The 26400-nt window shown below is 40.9% G+C and overlaps 2 protein-coding genes across 2 annotated transcripts in view; one reads left to right on the top strand and one right to left on the bottom strand.

Annotated features, from left to right (window-relative positions):
• Nucleotides 1-26400, top strand: part of acsf2 (acyl-CoA synthetase family member 2) — a 115487-nt gene that overhangs the window by 24925 nt on the left and 64162 nt on the right. The window contains exons 6-10 of the mRNA XM_020529720.2: nt 3207-3369; nt 7199-7294; nt 10164-10312; nt 16255-16346; nt 18643-18719. Coding sequence (XP_020385309.2) covers nt 3207-3369; nt 7199-7294; nt 10164-10312; nt 16255-16346; nt 18643-18719 — 577 coding nt within the window. The remainder of the gene's footprint in view (nt 1-3206; nt 3370-7198; nt 7295-10163; nt 10313-16254; nt 16347-18642; nt 18720-26400) is intronic.
• The window catches only part of chad (chondroadherin), a 23455-nt gene continuing 19275 nt past the window's right edge, over nt 22221-26400 (bottom strand). Inside the window, exon 4 of the mRNA XM_020529719.2 lies at nt 22221-25595. The gene's annotated coding sequence lies outside the window, so the exon portion shown is untranslated. The remainder of the gene's footprint in view (nt 25596-26400) is intronic.

Below are 26400 nucleotides of genomic sequence, written 5' to 3'. Positions count from 1 at the left end.
TTTTCTGAAGAAGGGTCCCAACCCGAAATGTCAGCTTTCCTGCTCCTCTGATGCTGCCTGGCCTGCTGTGTTTCTCCAGCTCCACGCTTTGTTAACTTAAAACTGTGATTTTTAGGAAGACAACCATAACTTTAAGCGAGGTCCTACTATGTCCTGGTTTACACTTCAGACACCCAATGTCAGAATCAAACACTCCTGAGGCAGTTGTAGCACAGGATAGATACTGATTAAAACTCTCTCCGTGTTGGTCCATCAGATACTGCTGGGACAGTTGTAGATTATGGGTCGCTCTACATTCTCCTATCAAACCAGGTCAGGGCACAGTTTAGATAGAGTAAAGCTCCATGTAAGTTCTACTTGAAACTCAGAATAATTCCTTATCACAACAACTAATGTGGTGTGGAATCTGAAGCGAATCAGTTCTGTTAGTCCATGTTCACTGGGATTAGATTGTCTGTATGAACATAGTTGATTGGTTACAGTTAGCTCAAACTTTCATCATCTTTACATAAGGAGTTTGAACAGGCAGTGTCTATCTCCACAATCTCAGAGCGTGCACTTCAGCTACTCCTACGGGAAATTTAGAAACATAGAAAATAAGTGCAGGAGTAGGCCAATCGGCCCTTTGAGTCTGCTCCACCATTTAAATATCATATTTAGTATGATAATGGCTGATCATCCAATCTCAGTATTCCATTCCCGCTCTCTCCCCATATCCTTTGACCCCTTTAGCCGCAAGGGCCACGTCCAGCTCCATCTTGAATATATCTAATGAACTGGCCCCAACAGCTTCCTGTGGGAGAGAATTCCACAGGTTCACAACTCTCTCAGTGAGGAAATTCTTCCTCATCTCAGTCCCGTATGGCTTACCCCTTATTCTTAGACTGTGAACCCTTGTTCTGGACTTCCACAACATTGGGAACATTCTTCCTGCATCTAGCCTGTCCAGGCCCATCAGGATTTTATATGTTCCTATGGGATTCCCCTCATTCTTCTAAATTCCAGTGAATATAAGCCCAGTCGATCCAGCCTTTCCTCATATGTCAGTCCTGCCATCCTGGGAATCAGTATGGTGAACCTTCGCTGGACTCCCTCAATAGCATGAATGTCCTTTCTCAGACTAGGAAACCAAAACTGCACACAATACTCAAGGTTTGGCCTCACCAAGGCCCTGTATATTTGCAGCAAGGCATCCTTACTCCGATACTCAAATCCTCTTGCTATGAAGGCCAGCATGTCATTAGCTTTCCTCATCGCCTGCTGCACCTGCACCCCTACCTTCAGCAACTGTTCCACCATGGCACCCAGGTCTCATAGCATCTCACCTGTTCCTAAACTGCCACCACTCAGATAATAATCTGCCTTCCTGTTTTTGCCACCAAAGTGGATAACCTCACATTTATCCACATTATATTGCATTTGCCAAGTATTTGCCCACTCAGCCAGTCTATTCAAGTCGTACTGCAGCCTCTTAGCATCCTCCTCACAGCACACACTGCCACCCAGCTCAGCATCATCTGCACACTTAGAGATATGGCATTCAATTCCTTCATCCAAATTGGTAAGGTATATTGTGAACAGTTGAGGTCCCAGCACTGAACCCTGCGGCACTCCACTTGTCATTGCGTGCCACTCTGAAAAGGACCCATTCATTCCAACTCTGTGCTTCCTGTCTGCCAACCAGTTCTCTATGCATGTCATTACATTACCTCTGATACCATGAGCTTTAATTTTCCTTCCTAATCTCTCATGTGGGACCTTGTCAAAAGCCTTTGGACAGTCCAGATACACAACATCCACTGATTCACAATTGTCTACTCTACTGGTCACATCCTGAAAAAATTCCAGATGGTTTGTCAAGCATGATTTCCTTTTAGCGAATCCATGTTAACTAGAACCGATTCTGTCACTGCTTTCCAAATGCTCAGCCATTACATCCTTAATGATTGACTGCGGCATTTTCCCCATCACTGATGTCAAGCTAACCAGCTTATAATTCCCCATTTTCTCTCTCCCTCCTGTTTTAAAGAGTGGGGTTACATTAACTACACTCTGGACCATTGGAACTCTTCCAGAGTCTACAGAATGCTGGAAAATGATCACTAACACATCCGTTGTTTCTAGGGCCAGTTCCTTAAGTACTCTGGAATGCAGAGCATCAGGCCCTGGGGACTTATTGGATTTTAATCCCAGCAATTTCCCCATACCATTTCCTGAAAAATAAGGATTTCCTTCAGTTCCTCCTTCATGCTTGACCCTCTGTCCCTTGCATTTCCTGAAGATTATTTGTGTCCTCCTTAGTGAAGACAAATCCAAAGTATTTGTTCCCTGGTCTGCTTTCTCTTTGTTGTCCATTATGAATTCACCTGATTCTAACTGCAAGGGACCTACATTTGTCTTCACCACTCTTTTTCTCTGCACATATCTACAGAAGCTTTTGCAGCTAGTTTTTATATTTTCCGCAAGCTTACTTTTGTATTCTATTTTCCCTTTCCGAATTAAATTTTTGTCCTCCTCTGCTGAATTTTAAATTTTTCCCAGTCCTCAGGTTTGCTGCTTTTTCTGGCCTATCTATATGTCTTCTCTTTGGCTTTAATAGTGTTACTGATTTCCCTTGTTAGCCATGATTGAGCCACCTTCCCTGCCAGACAGGGAAAAACAATTGTTGAAGTTCATCCGTAAGTTCTTTGAATGTCTGCCTTTGGCTATTGACTGCCAACCCCTTAAGTATCCTTGGCCAGTTTATCCCAGCCAATGCATGCCTCATACTATCAAAGTTAGCTTTCTTTAAGTTCAGGACCTTAGTTTCAGACTTAATTGTTTCACTCTCCATTTTAATGAAGAATTCTGCCATATTATGGTCACTCTTCCCCAAAGGATCTTGCACCACAATGTTGCTAATTAATCCTTTCTCGTTACACAATACCCAATCTAGGATGGCTTGCTCTGTAGTTGGTTCCTCAACATATTGGTCAAGGAAACCATCCCTCATACATTCCAGGAAATCCTCTTCCATCGCATTGCTACCAGTTTAGTTAATCCAATCAATACGTAGATTGAATTACCCATAATAACTTCTGTACTCTTACTGAATGCATCTCTAATTTCCTGTCGTAATTCTGTTGAAACTTTTAACCAATGTTGGAGATCTCAGAAACTGTGTAAGTGAAGCACCACTGATTTGTTTCTGAATTGCATTTGTTTAGACTTCCAGATCTGAGGACGATCATCATGATTGGTGGAAAGCCTCCTGGAACATACAACTATGATGAGGTGTTTAATGCAGCTTCAAGCAGCCATCGAGAGCAACTACTGAGACTTCAAAAGAAAATCATGTTTGATGACCCAATAAACATCCAGTTCACCTCGGTAAAGCAACTGTACTTTCATCCGTTCAATTAACTCTGGAAAATTATCAGTGTTCTGATACTGTTTGTAGCGAGAATTTTATGATGTTAAGAACAGGAGAGAAATGCAGTGTAAATGGTAACATTTTGAACGAAATAAAGAAACAAAGGGAACTCTGTGACATGAAGAAGCAATTGAGGCATAGAATATAAAAGCAAGAAAGTAATTTTATCTTGTAGTAAAGCTTAGTTAGGCCACAATTTGTTAAAACTTATTTTCTTAATATGGGCATACGGACAAGACAAATGATTAAGTCTGCCTTTCCTGACTGGAGTTGCTTACCTCAGTGGGCTGAGCAACTGGTTTGTAACGCAGAGTATTGTCCACAGTGTGGGTTCAAGTCCTGCACTAGCTGAGGTTATCATGAAGGACTCTCCTTCACAACTTCTTCCCTCACATGAGGTGTAGTGACCCTCAAGTTAAGCTGCCACCAGTTGTATGTGTCCCTCTGGCAAGAGAGTGGCTGGCCTAGTAGGACTCATGGCTATTTTATCTTTGCCTTAGAAGTTGGTGGTGAATTGCCTTCTGTAACTCCTCAAATTTGATGTTTTTACCGATTTTGAATGGATTGTTTGGCCATATCACTGGTCAGTGAATGGTCAACAACTTGAGTTACAGGTTGACCAGATTGGATAGGGATAGAAGGTTTCCTTCCCTAATTGGAAATAGTTCGATTTTTTACAAACATCTAATTGTTTCATAGACACTTTTACTGACTAAATTAAAACTCAAGGAAACTAATTTAGAATTCCCAAACTGCAATGGTAAGGCTTAACCTCTTCCTTGCAGAGTTCCAGGTGTCTAGATTTCTGGCCCTGTTACATAAACACTACACTACATATTTCCTGTACTTTCTCATTCCCAAACCTTCTTTGACAGCACCTTTCAATCTGAGACCTCTATTACAAGGGCAGCAGACAGATGGGAACATTGCCACCTACATGTTTCTCTCCAAGCCACACACCATCCTGCCTTGCAATTATACTGTCATTGTTTCACTGTCACTGGATCAAAATCCTGCAGCTCTCACCTTAGTAGCACTGTGAGTGTACCCTCATCAGATGGGGTGCAGCAATAAATGGATAAGTAGGGATGGGCAACAAGTGCTGGCCTAGCCATCAATGCTCACATCACATCACTAAATAAAAAGAACGTGCAGTGAATTGTGGGTCAGAAATTGTAGGAAAAATAAAAACACTGGAAAAGAGGCGAGCAGATTCACAGAGTAGTTACTGGACGTGATGCTTCCATTATGGAGACAGAGTGGGGATGTTGAGGCTTTATGCACTTAAGAATGTTCAGGGTTGACCCAAGAGAGGCCTTCAACATTCTAAAGTATTCTGCCAAGGTAATCAATGAAAGATTACTCACTATGATTGAATCTCACTGACCTTTGAGATGCTGAGAAGGTTGCATACTTTTGTAATTGCAAATAATTAAGGGGGATTTAGAAAAAGATAAGCACACACTCTCCCCCAACAACACACACACACACACACACACACACTCTCTCTCTCTCCCCCCTCACACACGCACTCTCCACCCCCCACCGACACACAGGTGAATTTTTAGGGTGAATTTGTAATTGCAGATATATTTTATTTTGTTCAAAAAGCTCACAATTTATAGACAGTCAGTCAATATGGCGTTGTATGAATTCCTACTTTAGAAATAAAACCAGTCTGACTCCAAGTTAAAACACAAACAGATTCTAAACAAGGTCTCACACCTAACAAGCATTGTCTGGCCTAAAATGTCACCTCTTCTTTACACTGATAAAATCGTTAGTTCTCTCAGGACAGTGACTTGAAAGGAATTTGGGGATTTACATATAAATATTAATCAATTAAAACCTTCTAACTGATTAAAGATTTAACAGCATCTTAGGTTTGTTTAGTACATCCTCATCAGTGGTGTGAACCTTTGATTTTTTACTTATAAATTCTGTGTCTGATATTACCTCTCACTAACGCCTGAAGAAGGACCGAGGCTGTGGAAGCTTGTATTTTCAAATAAACCTGTTGGACTATAACCTGGTATTGTGTGATTTCAGAAAAAAGATTGTTTTTGCATTGTTTGAAATGAAAAATCTTTCTTGCAAGCTGTCATTGAGGGAGGTCAGCAATCAACTTTGAGATCGAAAGAATAATGTTTGGTAAACATCAGGAGTCAAGGGTTTCAGATGGTTAGTTCAAACTCTTCTAGCTCTGGGTTACAGTTTAGGGCAAAAAAAATTGACCAAAGTGTATTTTACTAGTTTAGCCTGCCTCTTGCACATTGGATGATGCCTCTGCTGATTTCATATGATTTGATCAACAGAGAGTCAAGATAGATATGACTATTCATTCTTAAACTTATGAGATTTATAAAATTAATGTGTTACATGACCTCATCTTTAAATTTAGGGTACAATGAAAGGCGTCATGCACCCAGCGGTGAAGTCAGTTTGTCAACACATCTGGGTCATGGTGCTTCGATTGATTTACTGGGAAAAAGTTACAAGGTGTTACGATCTCTGGGGAGACAAGAATGTATAAAGAAAAGGTCACATTAGTATTTACATTTTGAAATTTTTGTTGCATCAAATGACTAAAAATGCAATTGGCATTTTTGTAAACAACTTATACTTTAAACTATAGAAATAAGCAGTTCTTATCTACTTATCACACATCACACTCTCCATGGAATTATAGTTCTTATTATAAACAGTTAACAGTTGATTCCAGCTTCTAATAGTCTGCTTCATTTTTAATTCCCAGCTGGGTAACTTTTAATCCAAGAATTATCACTCACAGTGAAAGTTGCACTTTTGACTTCATCCTCTAGCTTCAAGCTAAGCAAATCTTTCGACTTCCATTAAATCCTCTCAAGCCCTGTCTTTAATCTAAGCATGTGTCCATCCTTGTTGTGAGTCAGCATTTTCAGTGCTTAAACTGAATGCCTGTTTGACTCTATCTGTTGCTGTCTACTCAGTTGGATAAAGCACACAGAAGACAAAAATACCACTGCTGCCTGTGTTACTTCCAGATATAAAGGCAAGCCTATAGTCAGACACCAAACTACTTCCTCTGCCCCTTCCATATGCAACAGGAACACATAATATTTATTTTGGAGAAGCTTGGAAGTCTATTCATTTCAGCCATAAATTCGTTCCCAACCATAAATATGAATTCTTGGCTGAGATCCCAGACGTCCATTGAAAGGGAAAGCATTGCTTGATTGACAGGATTTCCTTGATCTATTTCTTAACTGATTAATATTTATTTACACAATATAAACAGGTGTCAAGGGCTTGCACATTGAGCTATACAAAGGCCTGGTTGATTGGCTCTTTTATAGGATTCTAGTGAAAGCAGTTTTAAAGAAAGTTGTGCATGAATGATTTTTTAAAAAGCTGTTTTATATACACAAAATGGTTAGTGTATGATTCATTAATTCTGTACAGAGTCTGTTCTGGGTGAATTGGCATTGAAGTGCTGTAGTTTGGTATGGATGATCTGAGGACATGAGGAGCAATGGGGTTGGATCCAGGGCATAGATTGGCATGGCCCATTACACATAGCTAAAGATTCCCTCAACCACAGTATTGTTCATGATAAGTCTGAATAGTTATGAACCATGACTGACTGAAAAACTGGCAACACTGGAACACAATGCTATTTAATCAGAAGTTCAGCAGTAAAGGTGTGTACCAGAACATAGAGGACAAGAGGTCATTTTATGGTAGTAACAGCTCTGCATAAATAAATGTTCTGATATTCTTTTTACCAAGCACATGTGTTTTCTCTAGGGCACAACAGGAAATCCCAAAGGAGTTACCCTATCCCATCATAACATTGTCAACAACGCCCGTTTCATAGGATACAGGATGGGCTACAGTTGGCGGGTGAGTTTATTGATCCTGATTTTACTATATTTTCTTCATTGATGATATTGAATTTACAAAGTCTTTTATTTACCTCTCTGGCATCACACTTGTGAACTGATTTTAAACATAACCACATCACACTTCCTGCTTCCAAATTTTACTTTTAAGTTCATGAAACCTCAAACTTTTTAAGTTTCTGAAATGGGAGGTCATGCCAAGTTGTGGGTGGGTGTGGAAGTTGATAACATGTTGAAGAGTAGATTAAGGCAATCACCTGGGCTGTTTCCTTGCTTTAAGGAGCTAGAGTAGGATTATTTTTGATTCATTCTGTGGAAAGCACACCAGTTATTGCCCATCTGTACTAAACCTTAACTGAGTGTTTTGCTTGGCCATTTCAGGGGGCAGCTATGAGTCAACACCATTAGTATGAGACTGGAATCACATATAAATCCAGGGTTTCTTTTTATGGTCAACTTGACAGCTTCATGCTCACTTTTATGATTCCGCTGTCGTAATTTCCAGATTTTTTTGCAAACATGGAATTGAAATTCTCAAACTGCCATGAAGCTTCTCTAAACTATTAATCTCTGGATTGTTAATCTCCTAATTCAGCAGTGACAATTTCCAGTTTTTGTTCAAATTTGCCACAGGTTTAACTTGCTTGTGAAATGCTTGTGAAACTTGAGTTTGTTATTGATTGATCTACTAAATTATGCCATTGACTGATGTGTTGGATGTGATTGACCCGTTTATCACATCCTTTACTCTACAATGATATCCGCTCAGGGCTCTTATTGTACAGCAGTAGCATCCCTACCTCTGAGCTAAGAGTCCTGGTTTCAAATCCCATCTGCTCCAGAGGTTTGTAGTAATGTTGCTGAACAAATTTGATACCCTTCTCTCTTGGCCTTAGCATCAAGTAATTCTTTATCTTGCCTGGTTTCAATCATATATTATTCTCCACCAGTGTTTTAGGCAATGTGTTAGCACTTCCATCATCCATGAATCTCACCCTTTAGATAAATTCTGTCACACATACGTTCAAGACTGGAAATGAATGTTGAATTTCATAAAAACTGAAAGAACTGCGGATGCTGTAAATCAGAAACAAAAACAAAGTTGCTGGAAAAGCTCAGCAGGTCTGGCAGCATCTGTGAAGAAAAAGATCAGAGTTAACGTTTCGGGTCCGGTGACCCTTCCTCAGAACTTTCACCCAATTTGATGTATTCAATTTAACTTTGTTACTTCAGTTCTTTTAAAAATCAAGGTTATCTACCCTTCTGAGGTTGCTGATGGACTCTGGTGTGATATTTTTTCTCATATTCTCTTTGTGTTCCTGGTAGTGTACATAGTCAATATAACAACAAAAGCTCTTCCAAAAGGTAAAATAGATAAAGGACAACTATAAAATTTTAAAAAGTCAAACCCCATTCCATATTAGGATAACTAAGGCCAGACAGGCAATGGTTTTCTCTGCAGAAATGGATGTTGTATTTGGGGACCCTGTGGAATTCCTTTGGAGCAGACTCCAGAGGAATTTCTCAGCAAATTGAATTTTTTACTAGGCTGTTCCTCTGTGCTGGAACTGTCAGAAGTCTCCCTATAAATCAGATACATCGGAGGGCTTCAATGAAATTAAGTAAAATAGTTACTCAGGAAAAGTTAGACTATTAAATACACATCCAACACATTAAGTACACACCTTCCCCAGACCCTGAGCTGACAGTTAATTCCCCCATCCCTTCCACATCCCAGCGCCCTTCCCTTGCTCCACATTCACCCAGCCCCCTTTCACCTACATCACTGCTGGACCAGACCTGACCTGACCATCCCCCACACCAGACCCTGCCCATCTCCCCAGTGCCTGCCTCTGGACTCAACCACCACACCCCGTTCCCAATCACTGGCAGACCCAAAACCCCACCAGAACCAATTGCTCCCACCCACTCTGACTGACTCTAAACACTGCATCACTAACCTGGCCTTCTTGCCAATTTTCATTTATCCACTTGCTGCCCTACCCCCCTCCTAAGTGGCATCCTACTCCCTACTCATCTAGCATTCTATCCTGGCACCCAATGCTCTCCCCAGCTAACACCGTATCCAGTTGGCACCTTACTCCCCCCTAACATCCAGCTGACCTGGCATGCTAGCCACCTGGCTTTCTACTTTGTCACCATATCCAACTGGCACCCTGGCAGATACCCAGCTGACACCCTATCTCCTATCCATCTGGGACCAGCTACACCACCATCATTCTAATATCACAATCATTCTAATATCACACTTGTCTTGTGTTCTAAACATTTGACAGTAACTATCAAAGTGACTGCCGGGGCCTTTACATTTCAGAACATAGCAGCTGACTGCTATGAAGAATTGGCATGGTTTGCCTTCCCCACACAGTTCTGTACTACGAGAGAATTGTCAGAATGGAAGTATGTCTCTGCATTTCTGAGTGAGACCTGGTTGGAATCTCCATTCAAAAATGTGGAACTTCCCTTTTTTATAAAAAAGAGAGGACCGGAGTGGCAATCTGCGTGAGATTACCACTCCCTGGAAAATCCGGCTCTATGCTCTTCATGGATCAGTGGGATCCCATGGTAGTTCAATTGGGGGCTGTCATTGGTTTACACCCATGTGTTGGAAAATACACCATCATTTTCCCCGGTATCACCTTGAAGGTTTACAAGTGTGATGTGCCTTCACGTGGAAGGCCATGCTCTGTGTGAGCTGCAAGATCAGTCATTTTGGATAAAATACCATAGGTTTTCAATTAACATGGTACCTTTACCTCAAAGAGAGTCACAAGAGTAGAAAGAAGATGATAATTTTGGCAAAACTCTTAATAAATGATCTTCTTTCTTCCTCTGTCTCTTACTTTTAGAATACTCGGATCAGTTCTCCAGTACCACTCTTTCACTGCTTTGGGTGTGTAGGAGCGACCATGAACATGGTCATTTATGGCTGCATGGTGGTATTTAGCTCTCCACATTTTGATGGACGGGCAGCACTTGAGGCAATCCAGCGTGAAAGGTACAACTGCAGTTACTGTCCTGCCGAAAAGTAAGAGCTACTGAAACTGGGCAACAAGGCATTATTGGACCTGATTCAATAAACAGTGCAATTTGATGGGACCTAGTTGTTGAGATAATGATGATGTTGTACTCTGCTATCAATAATAGAACGATGGATCTCCCACTAAGCCATAATGTCATTCACAGAGATGAACGCAAGGTTGACATGGAAAAGTGAAAACAAAATGCTTCACTCATGCTATTTGCTGATGGGCCAATATCAAGGGAGTTTTACTGTGATGTATGTGGAGTGTTTGATAATAACAGTGTAGGCATTACTATATTGGTATGAACCCTGCAGTCATCAAAAAACTTGAAAAGGTGAAATTCAAGCTTCCAGTTTACAGCTTAAGGAATTACAAAATTTCTTGTTTGAAGGCTTTGACTTTAATAACCAGACTAAAGACATTTAAAATTAAAAACATTGTTGACTAAACACCATTTTATTGGCAACTTAAACTTGAAACAACAGAACAGAATTCTTCCTTTTTATTTTCACTGCAATTAAAGAACCTGTTTCACAGGTATACTTTACACTGTCCTTTCATTTGTCATTCAGATTTCCCAGATCCAATTCAAAGTGGTTCCTAACTCTTAAAGGTTTACTTCCTTTTCTTCCCCTTCTAACCCAATTAATGTCTTTCGTAGTGGGAGTTTTTCTTCATGATTCTCTGTCTTTTTTATTCACTCATAGAATGTGGGCATTGCTGGCTGGTCAGTTTTTATTGCCCTTTCCTAGATGCCCTTGAAAGGGTGTGGTGAGTTGTCTTCTTCAGCTGGTGTAGTCTATGTGCCACAGGTAGATCTGTAATGTCTTTAAGGAGAGAGTTCCAAGATTTTGACCCAGCAACACTGAAAGAACGACGATGTATCTCCAAGTCAGGATGGTAAGTGACTTGGAGGGATCTTGCAGGTAGTGATGTTCCCATCTATCTGCAACCCTTGTTTATCTAAATGGTAGTTTGGATTTGAAAGTTGCTGTCTTAGGAGCTTTAGTGAATATCTGCAGTGCATCTTCTAGATAGTACTCACTGCTGCTGGAGAGAGTAGATGTTTGTGGATGTGATTCCAGTCAAGCACAAAGTAAGCAAACTTCCAAGCCTCTTTGAAAAGGTCAAATTCTTGAGGATTTTAAATCTGAACATTACTTTCCACCCGCAATCCTATGCAGTGAACTTTAGAGACTTTTAGCCTCTATTTGCTCCCTCTCTTTCAGATCCTGACAGACTCCCTCCCTGTGTCTGTGAGTTTCAGTGATATCAGAAAGTCTTTCTCTCTCAAAGTCTGTCTCCAATTCTGTGTGAATCATGCGGGCTTTTTATCCAGGTAGAAATGCTGATTAGCCATACTTGAAAACCAATCAGCCTCTACTTTGGAAGTAAATGGATGGTTTAAAGCATAATTGTTTATAACCTGACATTCTCAACACCTTCCTGTGGAAACTAGCAGTGTAACCACTGTAACACAGCTGTGCCTTGAGTCCAAGTGAAAACACGCTGCAGCTTTTTTCCAGTAAAACATGTTGGGCCTTGATTTACTCTTTAACAGCCATATCAACCAGGCCTGTTGTTAAGCTCATTTTAGAACAGGTCATGTGATCCACTTCATTTTATGCTATATTAAACTAAAGACAGTTTCAAAATAAAGCAATTTTATAAACCTCATATTTCTAGTATAACATCTAACCCCTGCTGTACCTAGAGGCAATAGATCTGAAGTTGGAATAGCACAGCAGGTCAGACAGCATCCGAGGAGTAGGAAAGCCAATGTTCGGGCCGAAACCCTTCGTCAGGACTGGGTAGGGGTAGGGGAGCCCAGAAGTTAATGGAAGAATTCGGGTGGGGCTGGGGGAAGGGTAGGTGTGACGTTGATAGATGGATGCAGGTGGAGGGTTATTGTGATTACTGGAAGCGTGGAGTGGATAGGTGAGTAGGAAGATGGATAGGTTTGGTCAGTTCAGGGAGGAGGGGGAGGGCTGGACATGGGATAAGGCTGGGAGTGAAGGGAATTTGAAGTTGGGCTGTAAGCTCCCAAGGTGAAATAACAGGTGTTGTTTCTCCAGTTTACGTTGGTCTCACTCTGACAGTGGAGGAGGCTAAAGATGGACATGTCGCCAGGGGAGTGGAAGGGGGAATTAAAATGGATGGCAACCTGAAGGTCGGGTTGGTTGATGTGTGCAGAGTGTAGATGCTCTGCAAACCAGTCCCCGATTCTGCATTTAGTCTCCCCGATATAAAGGAGACCACATCAGGAGCAATGGATACAATAGATCAGATAGGATGAAGTGCAGGCGAATCTGTGCCTGATTTGGAATGATTGTTTGAGGCCTTGGACAGAGGTGAGAGGGGAGGTGTAAAAGCAGGTTTTGCATGACTTGCAGTTGCAGGGAAAAGTACCCGATGTGCTGGAGAAGTTGGTGGGAGTGTAGAGCTGACAAGGGCGTCGCAGAATGAATGGGCCCTGCAGAAGGCGGACAGGGGTGGGGAAGTTATTATCTTTTTGGTGGTGGGGTCTGATTGTAGGTGGTGGAAATGTCGGAGGATGATGCTTTGGATTCAGAGGTTGGTGGGGTGGTACATGAGGGCTAAAGGGACTCTATCCTTATTGTTGTGAGGGGAGGCTGTTTGAGGGCTGAAGTGTGGGCAATGGAAGAGATGCAGTTGAGAGCACCCTTAATTATGGGGGAAGGGGGAACTACAGACCCTAAAGTAGGAGGATATCTGGAATGTCTTGGATTAGAACACCTCATCCTGGGAACGGAAGGAATTGAGAGGAATTGGGATAGCATTTTTGCAGGAGGGTGGGTGAGAGGAGGTGTAGTTGTGGGAGTCAATAGGTTTGGAATGGATGTCAGTGGTGAGTCGGTTTCTGGAGATGGAGACAGAGAGGTCCAGGAAGGGGAAGGAGGTGTTGGAAAAGTGAATTTGAGGGTGGGCTGGAAGGTGTTGGCAGGAGCATGAAGCAGGACCAATGCAGTCATTAATATAGCAGAGAAAGAGTGAGCGATGGTGCCAGTGCAGTTGTGGAGGAGGGACTGTTCCACAAATCCTACAAAGAGGCAGGCATAGCTTGGGCCCATGCAGGTGCCAAGGCTGCCCCTTTGGTTTGTAGGAAGTGAGAGGAATCAAAGGAAAAATTATTGAGGGTGAGGACCAGTTCTGCCAAGCAAATGAGTGTCAGCAGAAGGCGACTGGTTGGGCCTACAGGAGAGGAAGAAGCATCTGCAGTCCTTACTTTCTCCAACTCCCTGCTGTACCTACCCTGGGAATGATCTATGGGAAAGTGTAGAGGAAGCTTTACTCTATATTTAACTTGGGTATATTTGCACTAGGAGTGTTTGATGCGGGCAGTGTAGAGGATGCATTACTCTGTATCTATCCCCATGCTGTGCCTGCACTAGGATTGTTTGATTCTGGCGTTGATTCCTGAAGTAGCAAGTGTTCCATTCCATAGCACTAACACATGACAGCAACGTAACACAAATAGATGGAAAACTTTTAAAAAACTTTAGTCACAGAGTACATAAGTTAGGGGCTGTCCAATATTACAGAATAGTTAGAAATGACACAAGCAAATAAAAAAAATTGGGATGTGACAAATCAAAGATCTTATCAGAAAAGGGAGGTTGGAGATGGAGATGTAGTTGTCAAGGGCAGAAGGGTCAATAGTGATTGTTTTTAAGGACTGGATGGGAGGGAGGGAATAGGACAATATCAAAGAACATAAGGACCAGCAGGGTAGGTAAAGTGGTCAGTAATTTAATGGGAATATATTTTCAGAGGATTTAAGGTGGGTCTTATGGACTAGATGAGGTTGGAGAGCACATCAGGGAATTTGGAGATTAAACAGAGAAAGGTACAAGTACAGGGCTAGATTAAGGCTGGTTTGGTAGAATTTGGCTCAGTAGGCAGGGTTCATTGTTTATCAGTTGGGGGTTAACCAAATCCCAATGGTCAGCATTAAGTACATGAGGAGGATGAGCGGTTGTTGGATTGAGGTGTATGATATACAATGTGTGACCTGTGAATAAAACATATATATGCATATTTTTCAAATTAACCTGTTCAGATACATTATGACAAATCTACAGGACAGTGAGACTTGAACCAGGACCACATGTCCTAAATCTAGGGACACCACGACTGCACCACTTTTATATGAGTATAAAGATTAGGTTTCATTTCACACTCACTATGAGGAACAGTGGGGAGACAATAGAAACAGCAGAACACATGCCCTCCATTTAGCGACAAGGCTGTCGGCTTCTCGCTGTTTTTGAATGTAATGGAAGGAGGGGTTTAAGATGATGGTCTGTGATGGTGAAAGGAACTTAAGGGTTAATGATGCTTTTGAGGATGATATTTTTAAGCAGAGAAGAGTGAAGGATTGTTTAAGTTTTACTGGACAAGAACATTCTAAGTGTAATTGAATATGTGATCGAGCAGTTCAGTTCAGTTTGATCAATATGTGGGTGGTGAAAGATATGATGAGCTAATTGGAGATGTCCTTGTGTAAATGAGACCAAGACAGCAGGGAGACCTGGTAGATGACAAAATGGGAGTTTAAGAGAAGGGGAAGAAGAGAAGGACAGGGAGCTCAGGAGAGAGAACATGAGGAATTGTGATGAAGGTTGGAATCACTATGGATGTGAAAACATTTGGTGTTGAAACAAATTAAGAACAAAAGGAGTGAAACTATCTTAGTGAGAACCATGGCATGGTACTTGAGTGGACAGTTGAAAATAAGCATCCTTGGCAAAAGGTGCAGAACAATGTGGTGACCTCATTACAATTTATGAATGAGGAGGAGTTGGACATTTGGCTCCGCCTGCCAGTTCTACCACTAAATAACCTCATGGTTGAGTTTTATCAGCACCACTTTCTAATCCTGTCACCATATTTCTTGATATCTTTAGGTCTGAATGATTTTTTAAATTTCAATTTTGAATATACTTGGTGACTGAATTTCCACGGTTTTCTTGAGTATAGAATTATAAAGATTCACAACAGTCTGAAAGAGGGAATTTCTGTATCTCCCTGCTTTGAGATTGATCATTATGCTAAGACTCACACTGCCGTTGAATGGCTTTGGATGGGCCAGGGGTTCAAGTTATAGGCTGTGGGGGATGTTTCATTAAGTGGGCAGAGGGGAATTGTTATCACCCTTGAGCTGAGTTTTTGTGATATGTTATCATTGAAGTCATTTGCAAGTGTAAGGCTGTTAAAGGCCTTGTCCTTGGCAAACACTCTGAAGGGTGTGCAGGGTGAAGTGGTGATTGTCAGACATTGTTAAATGGGGCAGCGTTTGGTGGAGGGAGCTCTTCAGGAAAGAAGAAGTTCAATTAACCCCTAGCTGAATGGGAAGTGTGGTGGGGTGCAGTTGGGTTTACTGCTCATAAGGGTGGCATTGGATAAACACTTCAATAGACTCCTGTTGTGGCTGGCTACCTCTTTCTCAAACTCAACCTTTCATTGCTCAATTGAGTCACAGGATTAATATGTTCGGTGTGGATCTTGAAGGGGTGAGATCCTTAGTTTATACCTTCAATCAGCTGAATGGCCACATCTGCCAAATGTAGGGCCATCATTTAGGTAACAATCACCTGCCCAAGCAATAGTTTTCCTTGAGCCCTGACAAGACCCAGAGACTGAGGAGAGGAGATTCCACTGGGTAAGAATGAGTGAGGGCCACAGGGTAGGATGGATAATTTGAAGCTTATGAGGTAAATAAATTGGGTTCAGAAGGACACTGAACAGAATTACATTGTAAAATTATAGAGACCCAAAAGGGAAAAGAAAGAGACATTGACATTCTGCAAGATTCAGCTGAAGAAAAGTAGAAATGAATAGAAGTTGAATTGTAAATGTTTTGATGTTCTGTGTGCTCTGTTGTGTTTCTTAGGTGTACAGTTATTTATGGGACACCAACAATGTACCTTGACATGCTGGGCCAGAAGGACTTCTCTACTTTTGACTTGTCAACACTTGAAGCAGGTAAGACATTACCCACTGCATTTGAAAAGAAAATATTTGAGTCTTTCTCTTTTCAGGAGCACAATGGCACATGTATGGGTCGTCATTGGATGGTCATAGAATCATAGAGTCATAAAGACATACAGCATGAAAATAGACCCTTTGCTTCAACTTGTCCATGCCAAACTGGTTTCCCAAACTAAACAACTTCCATTTGCCTGTGTTTGGCCCATATCCCTCTAAACCTTTCCTATTCATGTATCTGTCCACATGTCTTTTAAATGTTGTAATTGTACCTGCATCTACCACTTCCTCTGGCAGTTCATTCCATATACACACCACCCTTTGTCTGAAAATGTTGCCGCTCAAGTCCCTTTTAAATCGTTCCCCTGTCACCTTGAACCCGTGTCCTCTACTTTTAAATTCCCCTACCCTAAGGAAAAGACCTTTGCTATTCACTTAATGCCCCTCATGCTTTTATAAACCTCTATAAGGTCACCCTTCAACCTCCTATGCTCCAGGGAAAAACATCCCAACCTCTCCTTATAACTCAAACTCCTTAGTACTGGTAACATTCTTGTAAATCTTTTTTTGCACCCTTTTGAATTTAGAAATATTCTTCCTATAGCAGGGTGACCAGAACTGTACATAATACTGCAAAAGTGGCCTCACCAATGTCCTGTACAACCGCAGCAGGATGTCCCAACTCTTTTACTCAATACTCTAACTAATGAAGGCAAGCATGCCAAACACCTTCTTCACACCCTGTCTACCTGTGATACCACTTTCAAGGACCTATGTGCGTGAACCCTAGGTCTGTATGTTTGACAACACTCCCAGGGTCCTACCATTAACTCCTTGGGTAGTCTGCTTTAAGATTTTTGACTCAAACCTTCGAATGAGGGTGAAGAGCTGTGAAGTACAACCCACCTCTGGCATTTTTTGATTCAGTTCAGTCTGACATAAGGGTAGACTCTGTATGTTGGCTATGGGAATTAAATGTGAAATGAGTTGTGCAATCTCAACCAGTTCCTTCAAGCAGCAGATTACAATATCCCCCAAGGCAACCAAGTGACAATTGAGGGAATTGGAAAATATATTAGACAGAGTAAAAGGGAAAGCTTTCTGATACGGCCAAAGTACTGTTGAATACAGCAGGAGAAGTTTCTTCGGTTAACCACTGACACCCAGTTGTAGTGAGTCCTAGATTAATTCAAAATGGTAGGGGTTGTTGAGGAAAGTGGAGCATGTTTTCATTGATAACTCTGAAGATCACTGTTGTCTAACTGGTCTGAGGATGCTGACAGAATCTCAAGGAAGTTTCACCATTGCACACACTCTGCTTCAAGTATGTGTCCAATGTTTTACACTATCAGGAGCTGATTCTGATTGTGCTATGTGTGTTTGACAAGCCCATTACCAGGCACTCCCCATTTCAGATAAACTCTGATACACATCAACTGTTTTCTCTCTGCTTACTTCAACTAATTTACATTTTCTCATTTAAAGAAATGAGTTGCTGAATAACATTTTGAGAGAACTAGAAAATATTCGTGAAGATACAGTCAAAAATACAGGGCAATGTGGGGAGAGCGATTATTGAGAAACAGTGTGAGGAAGCTGGATTAACATCAATAGAGTTAAGAGTTGTAACACAGGATGTTAGAGGGTATTGAGTGATAGTATGAGAAAGCTGTATTGTGATCTATGAGGAGAATAATGATAGTCAGGCTAGTGGATTGACAGGCACTGCTGGGAATTTATTATGGAGCAGTATGAAGCAATATATTTTGAGAATGAGGGGAGATAATATGAAATAAAGGCTTCAATTCTAAAGGGGTAAGCCACAAAGCAATCTCGACATTTCATACCATGACTCCACTGAGGGTAGCGACCCACAAGTTGGAAACTCCTGCCCTAGAGACCCGAATCTTCAGCTTTTCTTTCTGTTTGGATCTGACCCTGTGAAAATCATTTGACAAAGTCATTTGTTCAGCCAACAGCAAGTACATGCTTCTACTATTGGCCTTGCAAACCATGGAATTCACCACAATCTTTATCATGTTTGAATATTTATGGCTAATGAAATCGTGTTGCAACTGATTAGCAGAACAAAAAGGTGAATTTTCTTGATATGTTTCTGAACTTCCAAATTTGATTCAGGGAAAAGTGTCTCTTCAAACCTGAGACAGAGCCTTGCTATAATAAGATGAGTTTCACAGAGGGTGATAATGAATGAGGAATGATTTTTCCTGGTTTCGTTGGCTCTCTTTTAGCCTCATATTGCTGTTCACCTACTTTCCCGTTCTCTCAACAGCAGTCGTTGCTGGTGCTCCATGTCCTGTTGAAGTGGCCAGGAAAATCCAAACTGAAATGAACATCACTGAATTTGTCGTGAGTACCTTTCAGATTCTGCTCCCAGTTATTTTCTACGATGGTCGGGTAGTCACAGTGATTTATTTAATTTGGATGAACATCTGCAGGTTAACTGATTTCCAATTCTGACCCAAATTTCAGAACTGGGGAGGTTGTTTGACCTAAGCTCTGCATAGTTTTCCCATAATCTACATTTCAGAGATGCTGCTGATTGTTTTCTGCCAAAACCATGACTCTTCTCCGTTACCTCAGAGAATTGTCAAATGCTTGAATGCAACTTTGAACATTGGGTATGCTGGATGAAAAAAGACCAAACTCCATCTATCAACCTGGTAGCCACACAATTCGATGGTAATAGGGATGTGGATTTATCAAAACAATTAGTCTCCAACAGATCCAAACATGAGGTGAGCAAAATCCCATTGATGAAGAGTCTGGGAAGCAAAGGTCCAAACTCAGTGTTCTTCCCAATCTCACTAAACTCACTCCATATCATGTCTCAAATTACTGATATACTGTATCTCAGGATATTCTCTGGAATGAAGTGATCTAATTTGAATGCATTGATCCTGACTACTTTTTTGAGGATTTATATGCCGAATTGAGAAGTTTGGCATCCTGATCATTCCGTGTGTGAAGATTTGGATGGGCTTATCAACCTGGTTTTGTCTTAATTATTCATGTAAAGTGTGATATTTGTGTAAATAATGGGCTTGCCTTGAATATTGAAGGAAATTGGAAGCTCATGAGTAGCAACATTTGTTGAGAATATAAAGATAGGTAGGAAAGTAAGTTGTGGGGAGGATACAGAGTCTGCAAAGGAACATAGAAAGGTTAAGTGAATGGATAAAAATTGACAATGCCATATATAATGATAAATTAAATTAGTTGATTCAGACACATTATAGCACATGTTTGGGGTTCTTGTAGCACAGTGGTAGTGTCCCTGCCTCTGAACCAGAACCACTATGAATCTGGGTTCAAGTCCCATCTGCACCAGATATATATCATAACTTGTTATTTACAAATAATTATGAAACATGTATGTAGCAGGTGGAACTTGAACCTGACCTGCCCCAAAGGTTCTGCTACTACTTACCACTGCATCATATGAGGGAAAAAAACATGAAGTTAGCCGCTTGAGCAGCACAAATTGAAAGATAGAAAATTTTTGACTTGAACAAGACTGCAGTACAGAGGGATCCAGGTGCCTTTGGACATGAATCACAAAATGTTAATATGTAAGTACAACAAGAAATTGGAAAGGCAATTGGGATTTTGGGCTTTATTGCAAGGAGGATGGAATATAAAAGTATATAATTCTTGTTACAACTTGATGGTGATGATTATGCCATCTCCTTATTTAACAGGAGACACGTTTGCATTATATATAGTGAAGAAAACATTCACAAGGTTGTTTTATGAGAAAAGGTTGCGCCAGTTAGGTCTATATTCATTGGAGATGAGAAGAATGAGAGATAATCTGATTGAAACACGTAATCTTCTAAGAGGATATTTTCCCTGGTAAAGGGCACTAGAACTAGGGACCATTGTTTCAAAGTAAGAGGTCTCCCATTTAAAACAGACATGAAGAAGAATTTCTTCTCTGAGTTTAGTTAATCCATGGAATTCTCCTACCCCAAGGGGCATTAGAGGTTCAGTCATTGAATATATCCAAGGCTCAGTTAGAAGGAGGATTGAACCACAAGAGAGTCACGGGTCATAAGTGGGGTATCAGAAAAGGCTGCAGTCAGATCAGCCATGGTCTTGTTGAATGGCAGATCAGCCTCACGGGATGGAATTACCTACTGTTGGTCCTTTTTTTGTGTATTAGCTTTAGCAGTGTCAAACGCTGAGATGGAGGAGTTTTTTTCATTCAAAGATGAGGCAATGCTTTACTTGAAGGACAATGAAGAGTTTGAGCACATGATACAAATCTTCTATGTTGCATAAATTTACTGGCAAGGTTTTGTGTTGTTTTCATCTTTAGTGTTATTGGTTCCAGGTGATGGAACTTTTAACCATATTCCTTCTGACTAGATTGTGCATTTTTGGCCCAGTAAAATACATTACAGTGTCTTTCTGGTGGAGTTAGTGCTATTTGTAATGAGGCTGGGGACCAGGGTCTGAATCAGAATGAAATCTGAAAGACGGATTGCAGGTTGGTATGCAGTGGGACAGCCTGATATCTAAATTAGTAAGAATAGATTTAAAAATAAATAATATTGTTGCAGTTTCTGACTCAATATGGATACAGGAGTAACTGCTAGGAGCACAAGAGGTCACATGGGTTTAAACTCCCCAATGGTCACATGGGTGGACACAACCAATTCAGAGTAAGCTTGGTAGATTATTCTGATTAACAAATTGAGGAGTTTCATATGTACATTAGGAAGAATAGATAGAATATTGGGCAGATCACCTATTCCCAAAAAGCAGTGAGCTTCTGAAATGTTCCCTGGCTGCTGTGGTGGGCGGTATCTACTTCATTTTCAGCAGGAAGCTAGACTGGTTCCTGACACAAGCAGAGATTGGAATTTTAGAGAAGGCTAGAGTCTATCTAGGACAGACTTGATCATGTGACCTCCTAACATGATGTCCACTGTTGGCAGGTGGTGTGTTGAAAAGCCTTGTCCAGAGTATCTTTACCTTATTGGCTTGGTTATGTTGAGTTTTTTTTTTTGCCCGAGATAAGCAATTACGGTATACCTAGTTCTTAGTCAGGATGCTTCAGGCACCACTGTGTGTGGGTTAGTGTTGAATGACCAGCAGATTATTTTTGACCCATCATATTCATAGGCAAGCTGTACTCTTGATTTGTAATGTCACAAAATGATCCTGTGCATGGCTACATGTGGCAAAGTCATGAGAACAGAAAGCAACTGTGATACCAAACATGCAACGAAACAAGACTTCTAATTTATTTAGGCTGAAATATCAACAATGGTTTGGGACATGCTTTGTGGCCAGTCAGGATCCATCAGCCTATTCAAGTGGCTGAGCTGTGGGCTGCTTAATTTCTACTTCCTTTGGACAAAATGTAGATTGGAAATGGTCAAAACTAGACCTTCATTTACATCTGAACTAAACCTGTTGCATTCATCTATCCCAATGCCACCTCAACCAATTGTTTGGTAATGGAAACATATAAATCATCTATAGTGAGGTAATTCGTCAGAGCCAGTCAACAGTTTGTTGGTCACATTTGGCTCTGTTATCCCGAGATGAAGGATAAGGTCAAAGTAGCTGTTGGTCATTAACCATTGCAAGATTTTGTGAGCAACATTGTGGTGAAGATTGGATTGTGACATTCCTTTCTCTTCTCCACCCACCCACCAAGTTGGTCAACTATGTAACTAAAACTGGCTTCTCATCTCATAAAGAATTGTCAGTCACTTGCTAGTATACCAGTCTCAGTGGGACTTAACTCTTTCAAAAGCATGGGAGGAAACTATTGATAAATAAAGCATGACAAGGCTTCCTTCCAAGTGATATGAAAAATATGTTTTTATTGATAGACTTGCAGCAAGTAAAGTGCAGAAGAGTTGCTCAGCAATTCACACTTACTGGAGATGAGAATATCAGCTTGGCAGCAGAAATTATTCCCGAGACATCCTTTTAAGGCCCATAATCTCTCTTGGGCCATGTTAAGAGTGACCTGCACTAAGGTTCTACTAACGTTTTATATACAGCATGAAGATAAAATATTACAGCAAACCCTGCAACAATGTGACACACCTTGAGATGAAAATCGCTGTACTTCTCCACGGTACTTCCCTCACCAACAAGGGTTTCTTTTTTAAAAAAGATAATTGCAAACTTTCTAAATTGTATTGTGACTGCAGAGGGGCGGTGAGCTAGTTAAAGGCAGTGTGCTAATGAATTTTCATCTCAAAACCATCTGGATGTTGTTCTTCCAGGATGCTTATGAGCTACTCAAGAGGGTAAGCAATTTTAGAGATGCCCAGGACAGGGTTAATCAATTTTTATATTATAATGTAGGATTTGTAGGTGTTGTACTGGTGTTCAGTGTTTTCATCTCTCAGTAGTGCACTGGCTGTTCATTCGATTCCACTGTTGCAATATTTTATTTTCGTTCTTGGGTGTGAATATCAATGGAATAGCTAACATTCATCATCCTTCCTTCATTGCTCTTGAAAGGTAGTGATGAGCCACCTTGAACCACTGTGGTCCATGTGGTGTTGGTCCAGCTGGACTGCTGAAGTTTAACCCAGCACCAGTGAATAATGGTGATACAGTTCCAAGACAGCATGCAGTGGTGGTGTTCACTTATTTTTGCTGCCCTTATTTGTCTAAGTTGTGGTCATGGGTTTGGGATCTGCTGCTATATCTTTAGGATGGCATAATTTTCTATTCACTTTGAAGACACAGCAACAACTTGGAGACATTTCCTGGTTTTCTATTGTTCTATGATGATGTTTGTCTTTGACTTTATGTAAATTTTCCTGGGTGCAGGATCCATCAGATTGAAGTTCAGCAGACAATGGCACAATATGAAAAGGGGCACCTAATATCCATAAATGAGAGTCTGTTAGTGATATGACAACTGATATAATGCTGCATGTAATTAGCTGGACCTAAAGAATGGCCAGAATGGTCTTTGTTGATCTTGTAGTCATGTACATCAACCCTTCAGCATTAGTTGTTTAAATCTCTATTCCTGTTGATCTGAAGTTATGAGATGTTGCTGATAATAACTGATCTCAATGCTTTGAAATAGGATCCATCCACAATGAGGCAGATTTCCCAAGCATACAGATGGTATCATCCAGTAAGAAATATAAATACAGCATGATGCCTGAGCTATGAAGGCTGGAGTACTGGGAGGGGGCCAAAGACCATAGGTTGTACATACAGTGCATTGCTTAGAAATGCAGTGGGCACCCAACGCACAATGCTCACTGTCATTGAATTTTCTTTAAAGATGGAAAGCTAAAGGTGAGTTCACAATTGAATATGTTAACTAAATTGATAAAATTAATTCATGAAGTTATACATCTGCAGGTACATTAGAATTATGCAGTGGGGTACTGGGACTTCAAGCTGTTTACACTATTGACCACGATGTTCTGTTAACTCCCTTTGTGTGATCTCTTTCAAAGACATGCATTCAATGGTCGCTGTCTCTCTCTCTGAATAGGACAGACTGACAGTTCTGGCCACCCTGGAATCATAAAATCTTTTAGCATAATTTTGGGAAAGTGGCCAGAGTTTCCTCACCTTATAAAATTCAGTTGGAGTACTGAGTGTCAAGAATTAGCCTGTGTAAACTGGACGGAGGTGTGGCTGGACAATTGAGAACTTCATAGTTGGTCGCTTGGAGTAGCAAATTTTGATATGGTTTGAGGTTTTTGGTTAGTTTGATGGGTGAATGTTGCAAATCCTGGTTTGCAATGCACAGTTGCAGTAATCTTCAATTCCCCACCAAGCTATCCAAGAAGTAAAAAAGGGGAAAATCACCAGAGTCCGACCAGACCATAGAACTGTTGTCTCATTAGAGAGAAATAACTAGTGGTGGTTTAACCTCTGAGAGGTTGGGAAGGAGAATCCTTCATGATAACCTCAGCTATTGCAGAAATCGAACCAACACTGTTAGTGTTATTCTGAATTGCAAATTAGCTCTCCAGCTAACTGACCCTCCTGAGAAATATGTCATTCCACAAAGACAAAGTTAAATCAATACAATAATAGACTTTTCTTTTGATAATCAGGATGTGAGACTTCGATATTAACTGATGGATCATAGTATTAGGATCAAGTTATGACCCCATCTAGGCTTAATGCAGATTAAAACATTTTCATTTCTGACACTGACCAGACCTTCTGGGCCTATCTGAGAGATATTGCCAACTTGGAGCAGTTTGGTGCATTGGGGCTTACTTGTACACCGCTGAAACCCATTTTATACAGAGCTATTTTAAACAGGCAGAAGAGCTAAGTGCGCAAATACTGCTTCATCCAGAGTTCATCCCTCCCACTACCCCATTTTGGCTTAAATATAACATTGAAACATTGGTGATGCATTAGTGCAGGCAACTCAAAAACCTTTGCTTCCTTACCCATTATATTTCATCTTTGTAAATACCATGGATCGAAACTCAATGTAATGTCAGTTGGGTACCGGCTAACAAGAAAAGATCTTGATGTAGTCTACAGTCATATTTAAATGAAAAAAAAACTCTAGGGTTGAGAATAGAAAATGAGAGGGAGAGTTAGGCAAATCTACTTCACCTCAGACAGTAACGTATAGAATAGTTTGGCAGAACAAGCACTGGGAGCAAGCCATTTGTCATTGTTTCAAAAGGCATTTGAATGTATTTGCTAGGAATGGGTAAGAACTATTTGGCACAATGTACTTGCCCCTTTCCCAAAAATGTACTTCTTTGGAGGAGTAGGATGTAATATTAACTGCATTAATAATAAGGGGGTGAGGGAAGGTTGGAAGGAAGTGTCTCCAACAGATTATCTAGGTCCCAGGAAATGTCTTATATGAATACATAAATATATATGTGAATATATATATATATTAATACAGTAATCATGACAAAGCCTGTGTATGTCTACTTGGAAGAGATGCTTCTAGTCAGAAGCGTGTTTGCCCCTTTATTTTTGTTTAGCTACTTGATTTTCATTGCTGTTTCTAAGCGCTGAGAATTTTGAGTGCACACACTTAGACTGTGAAGAGGTATGGCTGTGCTGAAGCTGCAATCCGTTACGTGCTCTTCAAAGTTATGAGGAATTTGTTGCTGATTCATGATCACTGTCAACGGTGACTGAGAAATTCCTTCTGTGTGTGTGGGAAGTGGCTGTGAGGAGTCAGCAGTTGGTATTGTCAAACGAGGAGTCAGTCTCCAGGACGGACATTCCCACCACCTATAGGAGAAACAAAGCTTGTCAGACAGTGAAGAGCCTTCTGAGCCAATAGGTACCACAACTTGGTGGTACTTGTCCCCTCAGAGGAACAGCAATGGGACACTCACCTCTTTTAGCCTGTTCCACCATTTCTATTATATCATAGATGATCTATAACAAATTTTTTTTGCTCAACTTTGCTCCCAATACCCTGATACCCTTAACAAACAAAAAAAAATTTGCTGATCTCAGTTTTAAAAGCCCAGTTGATTCCTGTGCATCTACAGTCTTTTGGGGGATAGGGGTCTAACCTTTTGCTACCTTTCGTGTGAAGACCTGCTTCCTAATTTCACTCCTGAAAGATCCCACTCTATTGCTAAAATTATGTCCCCTTGTTTTGGGTTCCTCTACCACAGGAAATAGTTTCTCCCGATTAATCCTTTCAAATCCTTGATCGTTTTCAAAATTTTAACCAAATTACCCTTCAACTTTCTCAAAACAAAGAAGTACAGGCTAAGTCTATGGAATCATTCTTGATGGTTTATGTGGATACAAGTTCCACAGGCCATAACAATCCATCAGCATCTCACCCAGATATTTAGTTACAGTGAGTAATTAACTATAGAGAACATGACAAGTCAGACTGACCCATTCCCTCACCCAGGCTGACCAATCGCCACACTGGCTGGCCCACTCCCCTAACCAGTCCAAGCCAGCCTAGCTATACCACAATCAGTCCGATCCTATCTCCACACTGACTGAGCCATACCCCACCCAGACCGATCCAGTCTCCACACTGACTGAGCCATACCCCACCCAGACCGAT

The sequence above is a fragment of the Rhincodon typus genome, chromosome 23, assembly GCF_021869965.1.
Source record: "Rhincodon typus isolate 14 chromosome 23, sRhiTyp1.1, whole genome shotgun sequence".
NCBI classification, from domain to species: domain Eukaryota; kingdom Metazoa; phylum Chordata; class Chondrichthyes; order Orectolobiformes; family Rhincodontidae; genus Rhincodon; species Rhincodon typus.
The sequence above is the reverse complement of the archived record's forward strand: the minus strand, read 5'-3'. Positions and strand labels throughout refer to the sequence as shown.